Source organism: Malassezia pachydermatis, assembly GCF_001278385.1.
Source record: "Malassezia pachydermatis strain CBS 1879 chromosome Unknown scaffold1, whole genome shotgun sequence".
NCBI classification, from domain to species: Eukaryota; Fungi; Basidiomycota; class Malasseziomycetes; order Malasseziales; family Malasseziaceae; genus Malassezia; species Malassezia pachydermatis.
Window position 1 is genome coordinate 414,970 of NW_017253138.1, and position 17,612 is coordinate 432,581.

Genomic DNA, 17,612 nt, shown 5'->3' on the forward strand with positions numbered 1-17,612 from the left:
CCCACAGGCATCCTATCTACGTACATAGCGTCATGTCATTCGTTTCGATCTACTAGGCGTTGTGCGCACACTGCCCTACGTAGCTGCCTGTTCGGGCTCGGCCGCTGGTACATCCACGGCACAGTGAACACGCCGCTTTTTCGTGATGGGCTGATGTGTCCGCTCGTACTCGTGCTCGATCGCGCGCACCGCCGCGTCTTGCATGCATACACGCGACCACGGCACACGAAGCGGCGGCGTCGTGTAATCGCTCCGCGCGGCGTCGATGACCACCTCCTTGGTGGCGGTGTCGATGGACCGCAGCGTCGTTGTCCAGACCGCGCCCTGCGTCTTGATGTGGATAGGGCCAGGGCACGGTAGCGCACAAATCTTCTCTGCCCATGCCGCCTCGCGCTTGGCCGCCTCCGCTTCCAGGCGGAGCGGATTGTGCGCACGGCATAGGACGACCAGGCGCTCGTCAGCGGTCGACGAGGCGGTGGCTACGCCTTCCAGCCGGTCGGCCACGTCCGTAGCGCAAAGATCAATGAACCAGCCACTCTCTTCGTCCAACGCACAACTCACATGCACCGCCCGCGGACACTTGCCTTTGGTGCACTGGATCTTGCAGCCATGCCGCGCCGTCTTCGACGCTGGGCCGCACACTTGGCACTTGAGGGCCCACCGCGCGCGATCGATCGTCTCTGCCCCCTGCACCATGGATGACAACGTGCCTGCGTGCTCGACCCAGCATTCCGGTAGGAAACACGCACAGAGTTGATGCGCGTGCCATGGCTGCGCGCTGGCCTCGAGGGACTTTTTCGAGGCGGCTGCGTGAGCAAGCTGCGTCCCTACTGCCTCAGGCAACGGGACTAGCGCATCGCTGGTCGTGCGGGGGCAGAATACACACGGGTACAGCGCTGAAGGCGGGGGTATCGAAGGCGGTCTGCGTTCTGTCGGCGAGGTACGCGGCGGCAGCGCTGGAGCCTGCGCCGTCGGCTGCGTGGGCCACCAAGCCTCCATATCAATGTGCACGCTTTCCTGCGCGAGGGAGCATCGGCAGTAGTCGGCCTGCCGCCCAATATCGATCCATGTGGGAAGCGCAAAGTTGACGCTTTCCGCACAATTGAAGCCCAAATTGAAGCCCGCATGGTAGCCATACGGATACGTAATCACAAACTCATTCGCATGCTGCACCAGCCGCAACGGCGTGATGCCTTGGCTTTGCAAGAACGACGGCGAGACCAGGAACGACTTGTGCCGCAGAAAGTGCGAGCACTTGCGTGCATCTGTCGGGAACGACGCGGCCATCACCGACTCAAAGCGTTTTCGATCGGCTTGGCGAATGGCGTACCACTGCTTGGGCGCCCCAAAGTGTATGTAGTTGATCGAGTACAGGTCCATATCTTCCACATGCCACGCAAACGACGCGCGCCACATGCCAAAGTACAGGTACGGCGTCGTGACGCCTGGCAGCGCACAGTCAAACGTCCGTGACAGCAAGCTATCGAGCGTGCCGACATTCCACTGCGTCGTGCGCGCATCAAAGAGCGTACCCTGCTGATCTGCGCCATACATGGGCGGGGCACCCAAGTTGAGCGTGCGCCAATACTCTGCCTCAATGGCACGGCACGTCTCGGTGTCCCACGCGGCCGGCGACATAGGCACGCCCGCCGCCTTTTCGGCGTCGGTCAACGCTTCGTCCAGCCAGCTCGCACGATAATCAAACTGCGCCCAGTCTTCGTCCTTGGTCACAGGCGGCCCACGGCGCTTGCGTGGATGGCTGACCGGCCTCGCTAAGCCTTGGCCGCCACTGCGTGTGAGCTTACGTGGTGTATCCGTGGACACCTCTGGCGCCTCGGTCTTCGTCGTACGGTACAACCGGCTGTGAGCATGCGCCTGCTCTGCCGCACGACTCGTTGCCACTTGACGCTGGATGCGGGACATGGCGGGCCCGCGATGCTGTGCGTCCTTGCAAATGTCGGCCCACTGCTTCGCGTCCAAGGGCTTGGATCGCGTCACATTGGTCTGTTTCCATCGTCCAGGGCCAGCCGATAAGAAATGCTGCGTAATGGCCTGCTTGATGCGGATAGCACGCAGATCCGCTCCCTCGTGCTTGGCCGCAGGCAGCAAGGTGGGCAAGGCATCGATCCACGCTTGGGGCGGCACAATCTTGACAATGCCACTTTGCATGCCCCACGTATCGATCGCCTGGCAGAACGCATAAAAGTCAGAGAATTGCTCTATGGTAGGCTCAAACACAGGCACGCCCGGTAGATCGTCTTCCCTCGCAGGCTGCTGCGACGTCGAGGGCATGGGGTAAAAGTACGCGGGCTTCACATCGGCAAGGGGTGACGTGGCTGTGGGCCTGCCGTCCCTGTTTGCCGACCACTCCTCGGCGCTCCTAGACGGTGCGCCTTCGTCGGCTCTCGCGTCCTCCGCCTCCGCCTCCGTCTCTGCCTTTGGTGGCGTGATCATGGAGCAAGGTCGACCTCATCGCGTGCGTGCTACGATGCCTCAAGAATGACAGCGTTGCTTACGTCATATCAACGCGGAGAGCGTTCTCACACGCCTCGCCTCGCCGCGCAGCGCCGCGCTCTGCTCGTTTGTGCCGCGAGGGTCTCGACGGCATGTCGACCAAGAGTACCACTGTCCATGGCAAGGCACACGATTACAAGGCGCATTTCACCAAGGCACGGACCAAGTACGACAAAGTCATGGAGGTACGTCACTTTGCTCCTAACCGTGCAGCAACAATCGGAGCTGAAGAACACCGTCTCCAAAATGATCGCGAAGCAGCAAGCACTGCAGGAAGAAGTCGAGTATGTTCATGCCACACTAACTGAAGCTATCTTCTCGATGCTATTTCGGAATGGCAGGACAAGGCTCAGCTGGGCGAGCTGCGGTTTGGCCCGTCGCATGCGCGTGCTTCCTGCTCGACACCTGTACGCAAAGCCAAGTCGACGTCACACCGTAGCCGGCTGCCTACGTCCATGACAGAGTACTCGGACGACGACGACGACGACGACGATCAGTCGGCGGTGTCTGAATCCATGCCGTTGGCTGCCTCCGATACGTTGCCGGCGCCTGCTTCTGCTCCCAAACGGCCTCGCGCTGATGCTACGCCCGCTGAAGCCGACGAGGATGCTTCGTTGCCTGAACAAACCCCTACATCCCCTAAACGCCCCCGCCTTTCATAGTCTCTTTTTGTTATGATAGCCTGTACACCCCGCTTGCCTCGCCTTGCCTTCGTCCTTTCCTTGGGCGTCGTCCTTCGTCCGTCCGTCTGTCCGTCCCTTCCTCCACACACTCCATCCACTCCTCTCCTTCCCCCTCGCTGGCTTGGTCGTGGCCATGCGGGTGCTTCTTCGTCCTAGCGCCTCGAGGCTCTGGCGGTCGTCTTGCTACGTACCTGCACGACATGCCGCTACCACGCCTTTTTATCGGCCCCTGCCTGAGCCTAGCGTCGCTTGGCGCACAGACGACGTGGAGGAGGCGCGACGTGTGGCACAGGCGAAGCACATGAAATTCCAAGAGGACGAGGCCGCTGAGCTGCCCCTCTTGCAGCAACGCCTTGTCGAGCTTCGCAAGGAGCGCGCAAGCCTCGAGAAGGAACAAAAAGACGTCGGAAAGGCTATACCTGCCCTGGCCAAGGCCGCACCGTCATCGCCTGATCTCGCGGCGAAGCGCGAGAGAGCTCGTACTCTTCGTACCGCCTTGCGTGACTTGGACAAGACTGTGTCAGATCTGACCGCACGTTCGCTTGCCATTCGCAGCGCATGGCCTAACCGTGTCCACCCTGACGTGCCTGTGGGGCCGGAAAGCGTGTCGCAGGTACTACGTGTGGTCGATGCTCGCGATGCTACGTGGTACCCTACACGTGTGCCCACATTGTCGTTGCCATGCTCCATCGCAGACTTTGAGCAGACGGCGACGTGGAAGGAGGCTCTGCAAGCGAATCCGGCGCATGACCATCTCGCTGTGGCCCAAGCTCGTCGTGATGGCGCGATTGATATGACGACGGGCATCCATACCACAGGTCCCTCGTGGCCTTATTTGATGGGGACTATGTCTATGATGGAGCATGCCATTAGCCAGTATGCCCTATCGAAAGCGATTCAGCATGGATTTGTGCCGGTGTCTGTGCCAGACGTGATCAAGACTGACGTGGCAGAGCGATGTGGCTTCCGACCCCGCGATGAAGTGGCGGCGCAGACCTACTTTGTGGATACTCGTCGTATGGACGACACAGACGAGGCTTCCTCGCTGTGCCTGGCTGGCACAGCTGAAATCCCGCTGGCCTCGTTGGTCGCCAAACAGACATACTCCGTCCAAGAGACAACGGCGAACGAAGGCGGTTTCATCGCGACGCATTCGCTGCCTGTGAAGCTCACCGCGCTGGGCCATGCGTTCCGTGCGGAGGCTGGTGCGCGGGGCGCTGATACTCGTGGCTTGTACCGCATTCATCAGTTCTCCAAGGTCGAAATGTTCGCTGTGACACAGGCTGACGCGAGCGACGTCATGCTCGAGGCTCTTCGCTGTGTACAGGAAGACATGGTGCAAGGCCTAGGCTTAGCCTATCGTGTTCTGGACATGTCTTCGGAAGAATTAGGCGCGAGTGCGTACCGCAAGTACGATATCGAAGCATGGATGCCTGGCCGTGGCTCATGGGGCGAAATCTGCTCCGCCTCCAACTGCACGGACTACCAGGCTCGCCGCTTGGCCATCAAGTACAAAAAGGATGGCCAGAATCACTATGCTCATACCCTCAATGCAACCGCTGCAGCGATCCCACGGCTGATTGTAGCTCTGCTGGAGACGTACCCATCGAAAGACCACCTCCTTCTTCCTGCCTCGCTCCGTCCCTTCTGGTTGGGCGGCCCGACGGATGCGCGTGTCCGCTGGCTCGAGCCGAACGTCGCCCGCCACACTGCTGCTACGTCGAGCCATGTCGCACGGCGGCCGTCACAGTCACAGGCATCCTTCCACACGTCGGCCCAGCGGTCTTCCGGCTCGTTGGAGCGGGCCAAGCAGCGTATTCGCGCGCTGGCCGCTCGCACAGGCTCTGATCCAGCGCCGTTGTTGGTCGCTTTTCTCGCACTGCACGAACTGACGGCCATCGTGCCCTTGTTCGTCATTGCGGCGATTCTGGCACTTCTCGGTGGCGGCGATGTACTGCTAGAAGCGATCGATCATATGGTGAACAAGTTTGCGCCGAAGGAAGACGCCGTCCTTCACGAATGGATCGCACGAGGACGTCGTATGGCGACGCGCATGTGCGCACGATGCGATGCGGTCCTGCACGGCGAAGAAGGCGCGCCCGCTGCGGCCGTATGGCTGACTAGTCTTACAGCCGCGTACGTGGCCGTCAAATTGCTGCTTCCTGTACGCATTGCCCTCTCCCTAGCATGGGCGCCTGCGACGGCGCGAATGTTCATTATGCCGCTTTGGCGCCGGTGGACCCCGCGCCGCCCCCCCTCCACATAGTCGCCGACGCGTGGACAGCACGCATCGCCTTATTCTTTCCTTTGCTATGCTGATTGCCATTGTAGGCCTGGCATGCTCAGGCAAATCGGCTGTGGCCGAGTATCTTGTAGCTAGGCATGGGTTCCAAATCATTACATTGGATGCGTCTGGAGGCGAGAACGACTTTGCGAGTCCTGATGCGATGCTGCATCATGTCACGTCGAATTGGCGGACCAACTTTGTAACTCTGGCCCTTGACTCGTCGCCATTGATTGAGATGTTTGAAAAGAGACCCTTCTTCTTATTGCTGGGAGTGGAAGCACCTCTTATGCAGCGCTGGAATCGCGCGCGTATGCGTGCTACGGCTGCTGGCGAGACGCCTGCCAGTCTGGAGTCGTTCGTGGCACGCGACGATGCTGTGCTGTACGGCGTGTCGACAGTCACACCAGGAGATGTATCTGACGACTTATCGAACCTTTCATTCACCAGTCACAATGGAGCGATGATGTCCATGTCGCTTCCTTCTGCACAATTGTCCCTCGCAGGTCTTTTGCAGCGGTGCCAATTGCGGATTACCAACACATTCGTACGCGTGGATGAACTGCATGCCCACCTCGATTCTCTCGCCTTGCCCTCTATGCATCGCCTTCGTCCCACCTGGGACACGTACTTTGTGCGTCTATGTACACTCGCTGCGATGCGGTCCAACTGTATGAAGCGCCGCGTGGGGGCGGTCATTGTTCGCAACCACCGCGTTCTGTCCACAGGCTACAATGGGACTCCACGTGGACTAACCAACTGCAACGAAGGTGGGTGTGTGCGCTGCAACGAGAGCGCTCCGTGCGGCAGCAGCCTCGACGAGTGCTTGTGTCTCCACGCGGAAGAAAACGCCTTGCTCGAATTGGGCCGTGACCGCGGCGGGGCCGAAGGCACGGTCCTCTATTGCAACACGTACGTTTTAACGCTCACGAACTAACAACAGATGCCCCTGTCTACGATGTGCTGTGAAGATCGTGCAGACAGGCGTCTCGGAAGTGGTTTATCAACTGGAATACAGTATGGATAGCCGCAGCGCACAGATATTCGCCCAAGCTGGCGTCGCTTTTCGTAAGTACCTCCCTCCCTTTTAGAGATCCTCAGACATTCAATGACACACTGCACTGCGTATAGACGTACCCACTGCACCAGGCATCGATGAGACGTACCAAGATCCCACCATGGCACCAACAACGATGGCACCTATCAACCATGCATTGTACGTCATCATCACCAGCATGAGGAAGCATGACAAGGCGACTTGGATGCCGTAGATCACGGAGGACACACCACGCAGACCTTGTGGCGTATGCAGCGAGCTGGGTATATACGATAAAATAGGAGGTCGTTTCGTCACATCCAAATCGAGCAGATCCTCCGTGTTCAGAGGCATCACACGCCGTGTCGAAGGGCGGGAGCGAATCAGCGTCGCTTCATCCAGATCACGTCGCGATCGTAGCCCATGGGCCGTCTCCGCATGCAATATAGCTACCTCCAACTGGCGGCCCAGAAGTTTCAGGAACTCATATCCCACACCCAGCGCAAAAATAAGCACGAGCGATATGGCAAAGCCTTGTTCCGTTTGTACATGCCATGCTTGGTGAACAATACACATGCCTTTAGTCTCTGTATTCCACACCATAGCCATGCTGCACGCCGCCGCTTCCGCATCATGTCCCGGCATCGTATGGCCTTCATGGCCTGGCATCATATGGCCTTCATGGCCTTCATGGCCAGCCATGGCGTGAGGGGCATCGTGGTCCATGAGGAAGAAAGCACGTGGCCCTTCCATGGATCGCATGGGCCACCTTGAGGGTTCGCCATGCCCCACCGTGCTGCAGCCACGTACCGGCGTGTCCTGTTCCCATCGCTTCCATCAGACACACATGTTCCACCCTTCTTTTTTCACAGCGAGGGCTCCAAGTCGCAATACGTTGATGTAGCTGCATACCAGGTTCTCGCAGTGGTATGCCGCCAATATATCTTATCATGGTATGGCACCATTTCGAACGACCGCCAATTCTTGCAAGAGGCATTGCGCATGTGGCAACCCTTGGTCCACGCTGTTCAAAAACATACAGGAGCTTACGACACATCTGCCTTGCCTCTGCAAGACCGAGACGCGGCTTATGCCCAACGCGTCCGCATTGCAGCGATCCTCTGTGAGCGCGTGCCTTGCATCCTCACTCAACATGTACGACAGTATCATTGTGCACAGCAGCATACTTCGTCTAAAGAAGATGTCGCTTCTACGTATGAGAAACTAGGTGCTCACCCGGGTGTCATTCATGGCGCCTTATCAGATACCTATCTCCGTGCAAGTGTGACCTCTCTTCTTCATCACCTTATGCAGGATATATCATCAGACGAACGCGAGCTTTGGTCCAAGCCAGAGCTAATTATTGTACGAGATGTACTTGTATTTTCTAGTCATCTGATGTTGGAACGCGCTACACCGTCTGTCCTTTGCGGGACAGCTCATTCTCTGCTGGATCGCCTCCAGCACCGGCGAATCTCCGTCCAAGTCTGCCTCTGCTGGGCTGCAAGATACACAAGGAGCACGCTTTACGCCGCTGTGATGCTGCTATTCCAGTCATGCTCCGCACTTTGGCATATGCCTTCCTCCCGACCGTCCTATCCACCAACGCCGGCGCCATCCAGCATAGCGTACCATGGCTCATCGCCGACGAACGTCCTTCTCGCTTTTCTATCCGAGTGCTTCCAACTATCTGAAAGTCCTTTCGGAGCTTTCATCTATGCATGGCTCTTCGCCATCGTTCGCCTTACCTCGTCCTGGCTTGATCCGTACGTGCCCTAATCCTGACCCCAGACTTCTTGTACAGCTCGTTATTGATACCCTATACACAAAGGAAACAGTGGAAACTATCCTCGAACAGATCCTCACCTCGCTAGAGAAGCCTGTCTCCCCTCCCTCGCCTCTTTTACGCGATTGGCCAAGTCTGTGCGATCGATGCTGGCACGCAACTCCATGTAGGTACTCGACGTACTCACCTTAGCGTATCTTCGATTCTTGTTGGGCACCAATCCATCCCTACAAAGACAAACATTGGAACATACCCTCGCCCCTTTCTTCGCGCCTGATGCCCGTGTGCCACTTTTGCACACTTGGCTGCTCCTGTACAATAGCGCGTGCCTCTCCCTCCACCCAAATGTGGGCGCGCCTGGGCGTGCCTGAAACGCAAATAAGAGCCCTGCGCCGACTCGCCCGGGGCATCTTCATAGCATACGACATCATGACGACAATGCTTAACCCCAGTGAGCACCCACACCGTCGATGGAACCCTTTGCTTCGTAGTTACGTGATCTGCTCACCTCATCGTACCCAACGTCCATGGCAGGGCGCTCAGGAGCGTGTAAGCGGCAACGATCTGCCTGCATACGACTCGTCGTGTTACCTGTGTCCTGGTAATACACGTGCTACAGGTGCTACAAACGAGGCGTATACATCGACATTTATCTTCGAGAACGATTTTGCCGCGCTCAAAGATATCGAAGTCGAATCTCAGGGTTCCCAAAACTCGACGGATGTTGTGGAAGCTGATCTTTTTCGCATGGAGCCCAGCCGCGGCAAATGTTATGTTCTATGCTTCCATCCCAACCACAACTTGACACTCGCTCATCTCACTACGCTTCCCTACTCAGCAGAGGAACATATTTTGCCGATTGTTCGAGCATGGAGTGACATGTACCTACGCATTCCTAAAGAGAATCCTTTTGTCAAGTATATCCAGTTTTTCGAGAATAAGGGCAGCGCTATGGGTTGCAGCAATCCACACCCACATGGCCAAATTTGGGCCTTGGATCATATCCCATGTGAACCTTTGACGGAGCTGGAAAGTATGCGGGCCTTTGCCCTTGATACCAAGCATAGCAATGCTCAGGGCCCTCGCGATCCTTGGGGTCGACCTAGTCTGCTGTTGGAATATGTGCACTTGGAGCTTAAGAAAGAGGGGCGACCACGCATTGTCTGTATGAACAATGATTTCGTGGCGCTAGTACCTTTCTGGGCTGTCTGGCCCTTCGAAATCATGGTGCTTCCATACAAGCGTTTCATTGCTTCAGTGGCTGTGCTGAATGAGAGTGAGGCACTAAATCTCGCTCATATCCTAGGAGAAGTGGCGTGCCGATTTGACAATCTCTTCCAGACTTCTTTCCCTTATTCTATGGGTCTGCACCAAAGACCAATCCCTGCCAAGTCAGAACCAACGGGCGAGGATTTGTCCGACTTTGCTGTGCTGCACATCCACTTTTATCCTCCTCTTCTACGCAGTGCAACTGTGAGGAAATTCCTTGTTGGGTACGTTTTTTTTTGAGTTTGTATTGACATTGCTTCAGTTTTGAAATGATGGCTGAACCTCAACGTGACATTACAGCGGAAAGCGCAGCCGAACGCCTTCGCGCATGCCCAACTACGCATTACCTTTCGTCATAGGCCTATAGCGTATTTATGCCCCGGGTATATTTACCAGCTTGGACCAGCGATTATTGTCATGGGCAATGATGTCACAATCTCATCTCATGTGAGCCTGGCTAGCCCATTGGCTTCCCTGTAAGTCGTGTTGTATCCATCATAGCATGGGCCCACTTCAGCACGTCATTGGCTTTCAGCATCCTACTAGCTGTGTAGTGCAACAGTTAATGTCATGCCTCTATCGCGTTTCGACTTATATTACACCAGACGTCAAGTTTTTTTAAGGATTGTGTGCAGAGTCGCTCTACTAAGTAGACGCAGACTCAAAGCTCAAAAGCAAGATGAAATTCATTTCCGTTTCAAAGGTGGCTCTAGCTATCATCTTAGCAAACTTGGTGCTGCATTCAACAGCATTGCCAATTGACTCTCCAGGCAAAGATGAGAAATCAATTCTAGTCAGAGATATCACTGATATAAGTACAAGAGGTGAAACGCATCTCCTTGCAAGGGAAGCACCGATTCGCAGAAATAATGATGAATTTAACCCTGATGCCCTCCAGGAAAAATGCGAAGAGCCTGATGAAAGCGATGACAAGGAAGGTAATGACGGACATGGTGGTAATGGAGGCAACGGAGGTAATGGCGGCAATGGCGGTAATGGAGGTAGCGCTGGCAACGGGGGCAACGGCGGCAATGGAGGCAACGGAGGAGATGGCAAGAAGGGCCATGGCGGCAACGGCGGCAATGGCGGTAATGGAGGTAACGCTGGTAACGGGGGAAATGGCGGCAACGGCGGCAATGGAGGCAACGGAGGAGATGGCAAGAAGGGCCATGGCGGCAATGGCGGCAATGGAGGTAACGCTGGTAACGGTGGAAATGGAGGCAACGGCGGCAACGGCGGCAACGGCGGTAATGGAGGTAATGGAGGCAACGGTGGAGATGGCGGCAACGGCAAGAAGGGCCATGGCGGCAATGGCGGCAATGGCGGCAATGGAGGTAACGCTGGTAACGGTGGAAATGGCGGCAACGGAGGCGATGGCAAGAAGGGCCATGGCGGCAACGGCGGCAATGGCGGCAATGGAGGTAGCGCTGGCAGCGGTGGAAATGGAGGCAAAGGCGGAAATGGCGGCAACGGAGGAAATGGTGGAAACGGCGGCAATGGAGGTAACGCTGGTAACGGGGGAAATGGCGGCAACGGCGGCAATGGAGGCAACGGAGGAGATGGCAAGAAGGGCCATGGCGGCAATGGCGGCAATGGCGGTAATGGAGGTAACGCTGGTAACGGTGGAAATGGAGGCAAAGGCGGAAATGGCGGCAACGGAGGAAATGGTGGAAACGGAGGCAATGGAGGCAACGCTGGCAGCGGTGGTAGCGGCGGCAATGGTGGCAATGGTGGCAATGGTACCAAGGGTCCCAGTGGCAACGGTTCGCCAGGCTCTCCAGGCTCTCCAGGTTCGCCAGGTTCTCCGGGTTCGCCAGGCTCGCCAGGCTCTCCAGGCTCGCCAGGTTCTCCAGGCTCTTCAGGCTCTCCAGGTTCGCCAGGCTCTCCAGGTTCGCCAGGTTCTCCGGGTTCGCCAGGTTCGCCAGGCTTTGGTGGGAATTCAGGATCAAATACAACCAGTACATCCCTGCAGACAAGCACAAGTCGGCCAAAGCATACTTCCTCTTCCAACACGTCGACGTCCACTTCAACTAAACCAACATCAAAAACAACAACCACTTCTTCGCCAACACCCTATCCTAGCTTGACATTCCCGCCTCAAGTCCCCAATAATAACGGTCCAAAAGGCAGTCCTCAAACCCAAGGAGGAGGTATTCCTTGGATCCCTAGCGGTGGAGGATCTGGCGGTAATATACCATGGAGTCCAAGTAATGGTGGTGTAAGCCCCAGTGACTCCAACGGCAATGGCAATGGTTCGCCTTGGTGGCCCGATACCGGTAGTGATCAAGGATGCGATGATTCTGGTAGCACATGGCCTACCTGGAGCCCTGATTACGAGCAGCCTGAACAACCGGCATATGAAGAAGGCCCTGATTGCGAAGGATCTCAAGATCAGCCAGCGTACCCAGACTGCCCTGAATGTGAAGCCCCAGCCGAACAGCCCACTTACGAGGAGGGTCCTGATTGTGAGGGATCTGAGCAGCCTGAACAGCCAGTATATGAAGAAGGCCCTGATTGTGAAGAGCCCGAGCCGTTCGAGTCCCCTGAGTGCCCTGAATGTGAGCAGTCGGGTGAGCAGCCCATTTATGAGGAGGGCCCCGACTGTGAAGAGCCTGAATTTCAGCCGGATTCAGGCTCTCCTGAATGGGGAGAGCCTGAATACTCCCCCGACGATGGATTCCTTGATGAGGGAGCTTCTGATTCCCAAACAGGGTACGCCCCAGATTGCGAAGGTGGTCTGTCCTATCCTGACAGTGGATATGACTTAGGCGACGGGGGATACGATTCATTTGGTGATGACTTTGGTACCATGTATTAGTCCCTTATGCCGTCTTTTTTCTACTTCTGCACACTTTTAACCACTCACTCATGAGAGTCGTTCCTTGTGATAGTATCATAGATCGAACTGTCTTGTCACTTCGCGACTGTGTGGAGGGGGAGTAAGGTGTACCGAGTGGAGACATGCATCGGCCGAGGGGTAACAACTTTTTTTCTTCCACGCCCTGACCAAGCCTGTCCACTACGGCATCAATGCGCCTTGAGCTTTTTTAGATGCCTGCCAAAAATAAGGAGTCGAAAGCAGGGCCTGCTATACAGCCACGCAAAACATCAAAGACAATCTCAATGAGTGTACCTTGGGTTACATTGCAAGGGGACTCTGTCTCGTCCATTTCCCCCGTTTTCACCAAGGATGGCAGTTACGTTTTTCTCGTTCAAGACACTTCCGTATTGATTGTATCACGTCTTACAAACCGGGTGGTGTCGATGCTCTCAAGTGACTCTGATGCAGAGGAGAAGAGACATACTGCTCCTATAACTGGAATGATGCTAAGCACATCAAATCCGTTGCAGCTCATCACATGTTCCCTAGATGGAACGATCAAGACATGGGACTACCTGGATTCCGAGCTGCACGATAATGTACACGTCGGCCATGCCATTGTTGGAATGACCGCTAGCACGAACTGGAAAAACCGGATCTTTGTGGCTGTATGCAAGCGCGGTACGCATGCGGGTCCTTCAGAGGACAAGAGCAAAGAAGCATCCAGTACAATGTATTCTGTGCAACTAGGCCGAAGCTCCCCACGCATTCACAAGGCTGTTAAGCTTGTGCGACTGGGGAAGACCAGACCCGTCACTCATATCGGCGTATCGCCGGATGGCCGCTGGCTGGTCGCGACAAGCCAGGCCAAAGTACATGTACTGGATTTGAATGACACAGGTGATGGTTTTACCAAATATGCCACAGAAACACGTATCACTGCTCTTGCTTTTCATCCTGATAAAAATGTATCGCGTTTTGCAACAGGTGAGGCTAATGGCAAAATCAAAATATGGCATTGTTTGGAGCAAGACATGGCGGCCTCTACTGCCCCGTCCAATACCGATCAGCAGTGGCAACCTATGGCATTAACGACAACGTTGCATTGGCACGCTCATGCAGTGGCTGCTCTACAGTACACTCCCGATGGTTCGCAACTGTTATCAGGTGGTGAAGAGGGTGTGCTGGTCCTGTGGAAATTAAACAACGGTAATGCCGCTGGTAATGATGCACGGGAGTTTGTACCACGTCTTGGCGCTCCTATTGTGGCCCTCGGTATTGCTTCTGGCTACGAAAGTACGGAGCAAGAATACGTTGCTCGACTTGCTGATGGGAGTGCAGTTTTTGTGGCTAGTCTCAGTCTAAAGCCAACACGTACTTTCTCCACTATCAAGTGTGATGCGACACAAGTTCTACATGGCGCAGAGTCGCAAAAGCACAAGGCTAAGCCCGTAGCGCTGGATCGTGCTGCTGGTCATCTTGTGCTGCTTTCCGGTCACCCATCCACGTTGCAGTTCATTGATGTTGCAACACGCTGCCACGTTCGTGACATGGAGATTGTCCCATCCAATCGGGTTTCGCGCCCAGATGAGCAGGTCTTGACACCGCCCAGTGTACAGTTGGTTGCCTTTTCTGGACCTACACGCCATGCCATGCATGCGGAATGGATGGCCACCGTAGATGGACGTGATGGTGGTGTGTACACGACAGAGCTTTCCCTCAAGTTTTGGCAGTGGGATGCTCGCACGAATGGCTATATCCTAAACACGCGAATTGACCATCCGCATGATAAGGGGGTTACTAGCATGGCCTTTTCGCCGTATTTGTCGGACAACCATCTAGAATCGTTCATGCTCGTGACGGCGGGCGGCGACGGTCAAGTGAAGACTTGGCGGATGGGCACACGGACATTGAAGGGCTCGCGTACAGAACTGTTCTGGGTATGTCGCTCCTCCTTTGCGTACCGAGACACTGTACCTAGTCATGTGGCATGGGCCCCTGATGGATCGCTCTTTGCTGTTGCACAGGGTATGTTTGTGACATTGTGGGATCCACAGACTCTTGTCATGCAAGCGCGACTTGCTACCCCGGAGCTGAAACATGTGCACTCTTGCGACTTTGTTGGGCGCAAGGGCCGATACCTCGTAGCTCTGGGTGGCGCCTCGCGGCTCGTGGCGTGGGACTTGGTATCTCAGTCTATTGTATGGGTCGCTACGGATGTGCATGCGATGACAGGCTATGGCGATGGCTTCCTTACGCTGTGCTGGGACGAGAACAATAGTTCGGCCCTTCAATATATCCGCCCCTCGGAACACAAAGTGGAATGCACCTGGACAGTGCCTGTCAAATTGCAGCAAACGCTCATCAATGCGTCTACGTCAACTCAGCCTGATGCCTTATGCTTGCTGAGTCTGCGCAGAAATGGCGCCTTGGTAGGGATTGGCAAGGCTGCGTCTCGACCGCCATCGCAAGCATCCTCCTTGCATAGTGTCGCTATGGCTGATGCCCGTGCTACTCTCTTTGATGAGTTGTTCGGCGTAGGTGAGGCGGAGAAGGAACGCGTCGCACAGGCACTTGAAGCTGATGCATCTCGACTGCACAAAGTTATGGGGGACGTACCTCTGACGGCTGTTATGGATCTCTTTGCTACGCCACCGCATTTGCTGCCCCCGATGTCAAGTATGCTGGATGCTTACACGGACACAATTCTTCCAAAGCGGCCCGTCTCTTCCACACTTGGTACCGACGAGAAGATGACAGATATTTCCACGCCCTTAGAGGAGCAGGTCGCACCGCGCCTTGATGCTTTGGATCATGTTGCTCAAGCACGGGATGCTGATCTCAGTCATTTGACGGCGGTGTTCGATAAGCTCATGTCAGAGTCGGGCGACAGTGCACTTGCCTCCGACCGACCCTCCTCGCGCGGATCTAAGAGCAAACGCGGGGCCTCGCGTTCTTCATAGTACAGATTACATTCTACTTGGGACTGGATCCACCTTCGCCTAGTTCGCGTTCCATCTCCAGCGCCAGGTCATCAAGGAAGTGCTCGTCTTCGCTCTCTGTTGAGGCTGGTTGCGTTGAAGCTTCCTGCAATGTTTCCACTTCTTTCGGCTTGGCAGGCCGATTTGTCTCTTTCGGCTCTACGCGGCGCCGTTTGGGTGAAGACTCAGGACTGGATGATGCCTCTGCGCCCTCATCTGGCTCGTTTGTAGCATCCTCTGCTAGGAAACTCTGTCGCAGCTTCGATGGTCCGCCACGCAATGCTGCTAGACGTCGTCGTTTACTTAGAGGAGTCAAAAGTAACTCTTTGTCCACCTCCGACTGAGCTTGGTCCACACTATCATGTTAGGTCTCCAGGGTACTTACTCTGAACCCAATATTGAAGAAGCCTGTGAATCGTATTCACTTTCGGCATCCTCCTCCTCTTCATCGAGGAATGCATCCACTTCATCTTCGGCCTCTCCCCAGTCCATATTCGCCAAATTGGCCATCGCTGCACTTGCGTCAGGGTCTGCCTCCGAGTATGTGCTCTCGGAAATATTCTGCACCTCCACTGGAAGCAACGACAGCTTGGTATTTCGTGGGATGATATAGGTCGCTTCTCCCTGCTTCATCCACCGGCAGATGGAGTCGTTGAGCCAAGAGGGCCATACCACATGAATATTCCCGCGTCTGTACGCTTCCTCGGCCTTGAGCGTATGTGGCTTTTGTTAGTGGTCATCCCACGTACATTGGCTGTCACGACGTGTGTTACGTCCTTCTCCAGATTTTGGTAGCATTTGGCGCCAAAATCTTCCGCCATGGTCCAAATAGCAGCACTATAATTAGTGTAGCGTAGCAACGTACGTTTCTGGTTCTTGGCCCAAGGGAATCAGCCCTGAAAATACAAGGCCACAGCCTTTCAGCACCTCTTTCTTCATTCGACGAAGCACATTCTTTCGTGAGAAGGATACCACGTACCTTTACATCAGGCCTTGATGTAACAAACTCAGCTTGAGCATATTTTGTCTTCTCCGTATCAAATCCCTCGTACCATTGTGCATGCAATTCTAGAAGAATCTTTTTTGTTAGTGATGTTGAACGTACAGATTCAATCAGTTCTAGCTCCGTATCGTCATTTTTGAGCACCAGGTCATCGTGAAGTAGCTCAACATCAAGCTGCTTCTCCTCCTTCTCCATCTCTTCTTTTTCCTTCGCTTGTTGCTCGAGCTTTTCTTCTTGAATGCGCTTGAGAGGCCGTGCATCTCTCTGTTCCTGAATCGACTTTTGTTGCTGTTCGTCTGTGATGCTGGGCACAGTTGTTGGATGTGTCGGTACACCCGTGAGCGGCACTAATGGCTTAGTTGGTCCCAGGTGTGATGCATTTATGTCACCAATGCCCACAAAGAATTCATCTGCTGGTGAGTACAAAAAAGCACATACACGGCTCTACTTTGATAAGGTTGGGGCTCCAGGACCATACATCTGCGCGATCATCAATAATTACAACCATATCGGTACTAATGGGGAAAAGCCGCGACAGACTTTTTTGGACATCACTGCCGTTTTCATCACGCGAGAGGATCCTTGCTCCAAAGAGGTGGCCTTCTGGATCTACAATGCGGCAGATGCAGTCAGCATAGGATCTTGTACCCATAGTATAAACATGCAGCTCGTATTTCTCTGCCAATGTGGCCAGGAATGATGTAAGACCAGGTCGAAGTTTCACATAGTACCAGCATCCATTTTCATCACCGTCAGTCGCAAAATTCTTCACATGCTCCTCATCAATGTGTTCCGGCTGATGCGATACAGTTTTCCCATCGGCACCTAGTTGGAAGGCTACAATATCTTTCAGGGCTGGCCAATTCGGGTTATTGATGTCATGCGCCCACTCTTTGACTGTCGGGTCAACTGTTACATGAATGATAGTTTGGTCCAAGTCCACAATAAGCGCAAGCTTTCTTTGCTCAATAAGTCTTTGCGTTTCCTCGGAATCCATTCGGATTGCTTCGTCCCGAGACACTTTCACACTTGCCGAGGAGTGCAGTGTAGCGAATGTAGGCTGGTCAAACGACCCCCTTTTCTGGTGAGTTCTGACATTATCAGCCAAGTACGTACTCATCAATCTCTTTACCACATATAGCACAGAGCCCAGCCACCTGGATCGGGTGTGTGCATTCCATTGTGTCACACGCGTCCCTCCTCCAGCGAAGAGAGCAAAAGCACAGGGCAGCGTG

The 17,612-nt window shown here is 55.0% G+C and overlaps 9 protein-coding genes across 9 annotated transcripts; 6 read left to right on the forward strand and 3 right to left on the reverse strand.

Moving 5' to 3' along the window:
• Positions 1–75: 75 nt before the first annotated feature.
• On the reverse strand, positions 76–2,454 carry Malapachy_3148 (hypothetical protein; the record flags this gene model as incomplete). Its single annotated transcript, XM_018137626.1, has 1 exon — positions 76–2,454. The coding sequence occupies one exon, from the start codon at positions 2,452–2,454 to the stop codon at positions 76–78; it is 2,379 nt and encodes a 792-aa protein (XP_017993885.1).
• A 152-nt stretch (positions 2,455–2,606) lies between these two features.
• On the forward strand, positions 2,607–3,176 carry Malapachy_3164 (hypothetical protein; the record flags this gene model as incomplete). Its single annotated transcript, XM_018137642.1, has 3 exons — positions 2,607–2,699; positions 2,728–2,798; positions 2,825–3,176. 3 exons carry the CDS (start codon positions 2,607–2,609, stop codon positions 3,174–3,176), a joined length of 516 nt encoding a protein of 171 aa, XP_017993978.1.
• A 154-nt stretch (positions 3,177–3,330) lies between these two features.
• Malapachy_3137 (seryl-trna synthetase) lies at positions 3,331–5,463 on the forward strand (the record flags this gene model as incomplete). The annotated part of the gene is made up of 1 exon (XM_018137615.1): positions 3,331–5,463. One exon carries the CDS (start codon positions 3,331–3,333, stop codon positions 5,461–5,463), a length of 2,133 nt encoding a protein of 710 aa, XP_017994173.1.
• A 46-nt stretch (positions 5,464–5,509) lies between these two features.
• On the forward strand, positions 5,510–6,572 carry Malapachy_3127 (deoxycytidylate deaminase; the record flags this gene model as incomplete). Its single annotated transcript, XM_018137605.1, has 2 exons — positions 5,510–6,393; positions 6,425–6,572. The coding sequence occupies 2 exons, from the start codon at positions 5,510–5,512 to the stop codon at positions 6,570–6,572; spliced, it is 1,032 nt and encodes a 343-aa protein (XP_017994212.1).
• A 6-nt stretch (positions 6,573–6,578) lies between these two features.
• Positions 6,579–7,243, reverse strand: Malapachy_3177 (ctr copper transporter; the record flags this gene model as incomplete). The annotated part of the gene is made up of 2 exons (XM_018137655.1): positions 6,579–6,621; positions 6,648–7,243. The coding sequence occupies 2 exons, from the start codon at positions 7,241–7,243 to the stop codon at positions 6,579–6,581; spliced, it is 639 nt and encodes a 212-aa protein (XP_017993940.1).
• Positions 7,244–8,732: 1,489 nt separating this feature from the next.
• On the forward strand, positions 8,733–9,931 carry Malapachy_3130 (galactose-1-phosphate uridylyltransferase; the record flags this gene model as incomplete). Its single annotated transcript, XM_018137608.1, has 2 exons — positions 8,733–9,796; positions 9,835–9,931. 2 exons carry the CDS (start codon positions 8,733–8,735, stop codon positions 9,929–9,931), a joined length of 1,161 nt encoding a protein of 386 aa, XP_017994174.1.
• Positions 9,932–11,815: 1,884 nt separating this feature from the next.
• Positions 11,816–12,390, forward strand: Malapachy_3162 (hypothetical protein; the record flags this gene model as incomplete). Its single annotated transcript, XM_018137640.1, has 2 exons — positions 11,816–12,028; positions 12,055–12,390. The coding sequence occupies 2 exons, from the start codon at positions 11,816–11,818 to the stop codon at positions 12,388–12,390; spliced, it is 549 nt and encodes a 182-aa protein (XP_017993980.1).
• Positions 12,391–12,893: 503 nt separating this feature from the next.
• Positions 12,894–15,356, forward strand: Malapachy_3154 (wd40 repeat-like protein; the record flags this gene model as incomplete). Its single annotated transcript, XM_018137632.1, has 1 exon — positions 12,894–15,356. One exon carries the CDS (start codon positions 12,894–12,896, stop codon positions 15,354–15,356), a length of 2,463 nt encoding a protein of 820 aa, XP_017993830.1.
• A 13-nt stretch (positions 15,357–15,369) lies between these two features.
• Positions 15,370–17,558, reverse strand: Malapachy_3147 (rna polymerase ii subunit a c-terminal domain phosphatase; the record flags this gene model as incomplete). The annotated part of the gene is made up of 8 exons (XM_018137625.1): positions 15,370–15,730; positions 15,760–16,097; positions 16,124–16,211; positions 16,240–16,328; positions 16,354–16,452; positions 16,480–16,787; positions 16,816–17,453; positions 17,494–17,558. The coding sequence occupies 8 exons, from the start codon at positions 17,556–17,558 to the stop codon at positions 15,370–15,372; spliced, it is 1,986 nt and encodes a 661-aa protein (XP_017993888.1).
• Between the last annotated feature and the right edge of the window lie 54 nt (positions 17,559–17,612).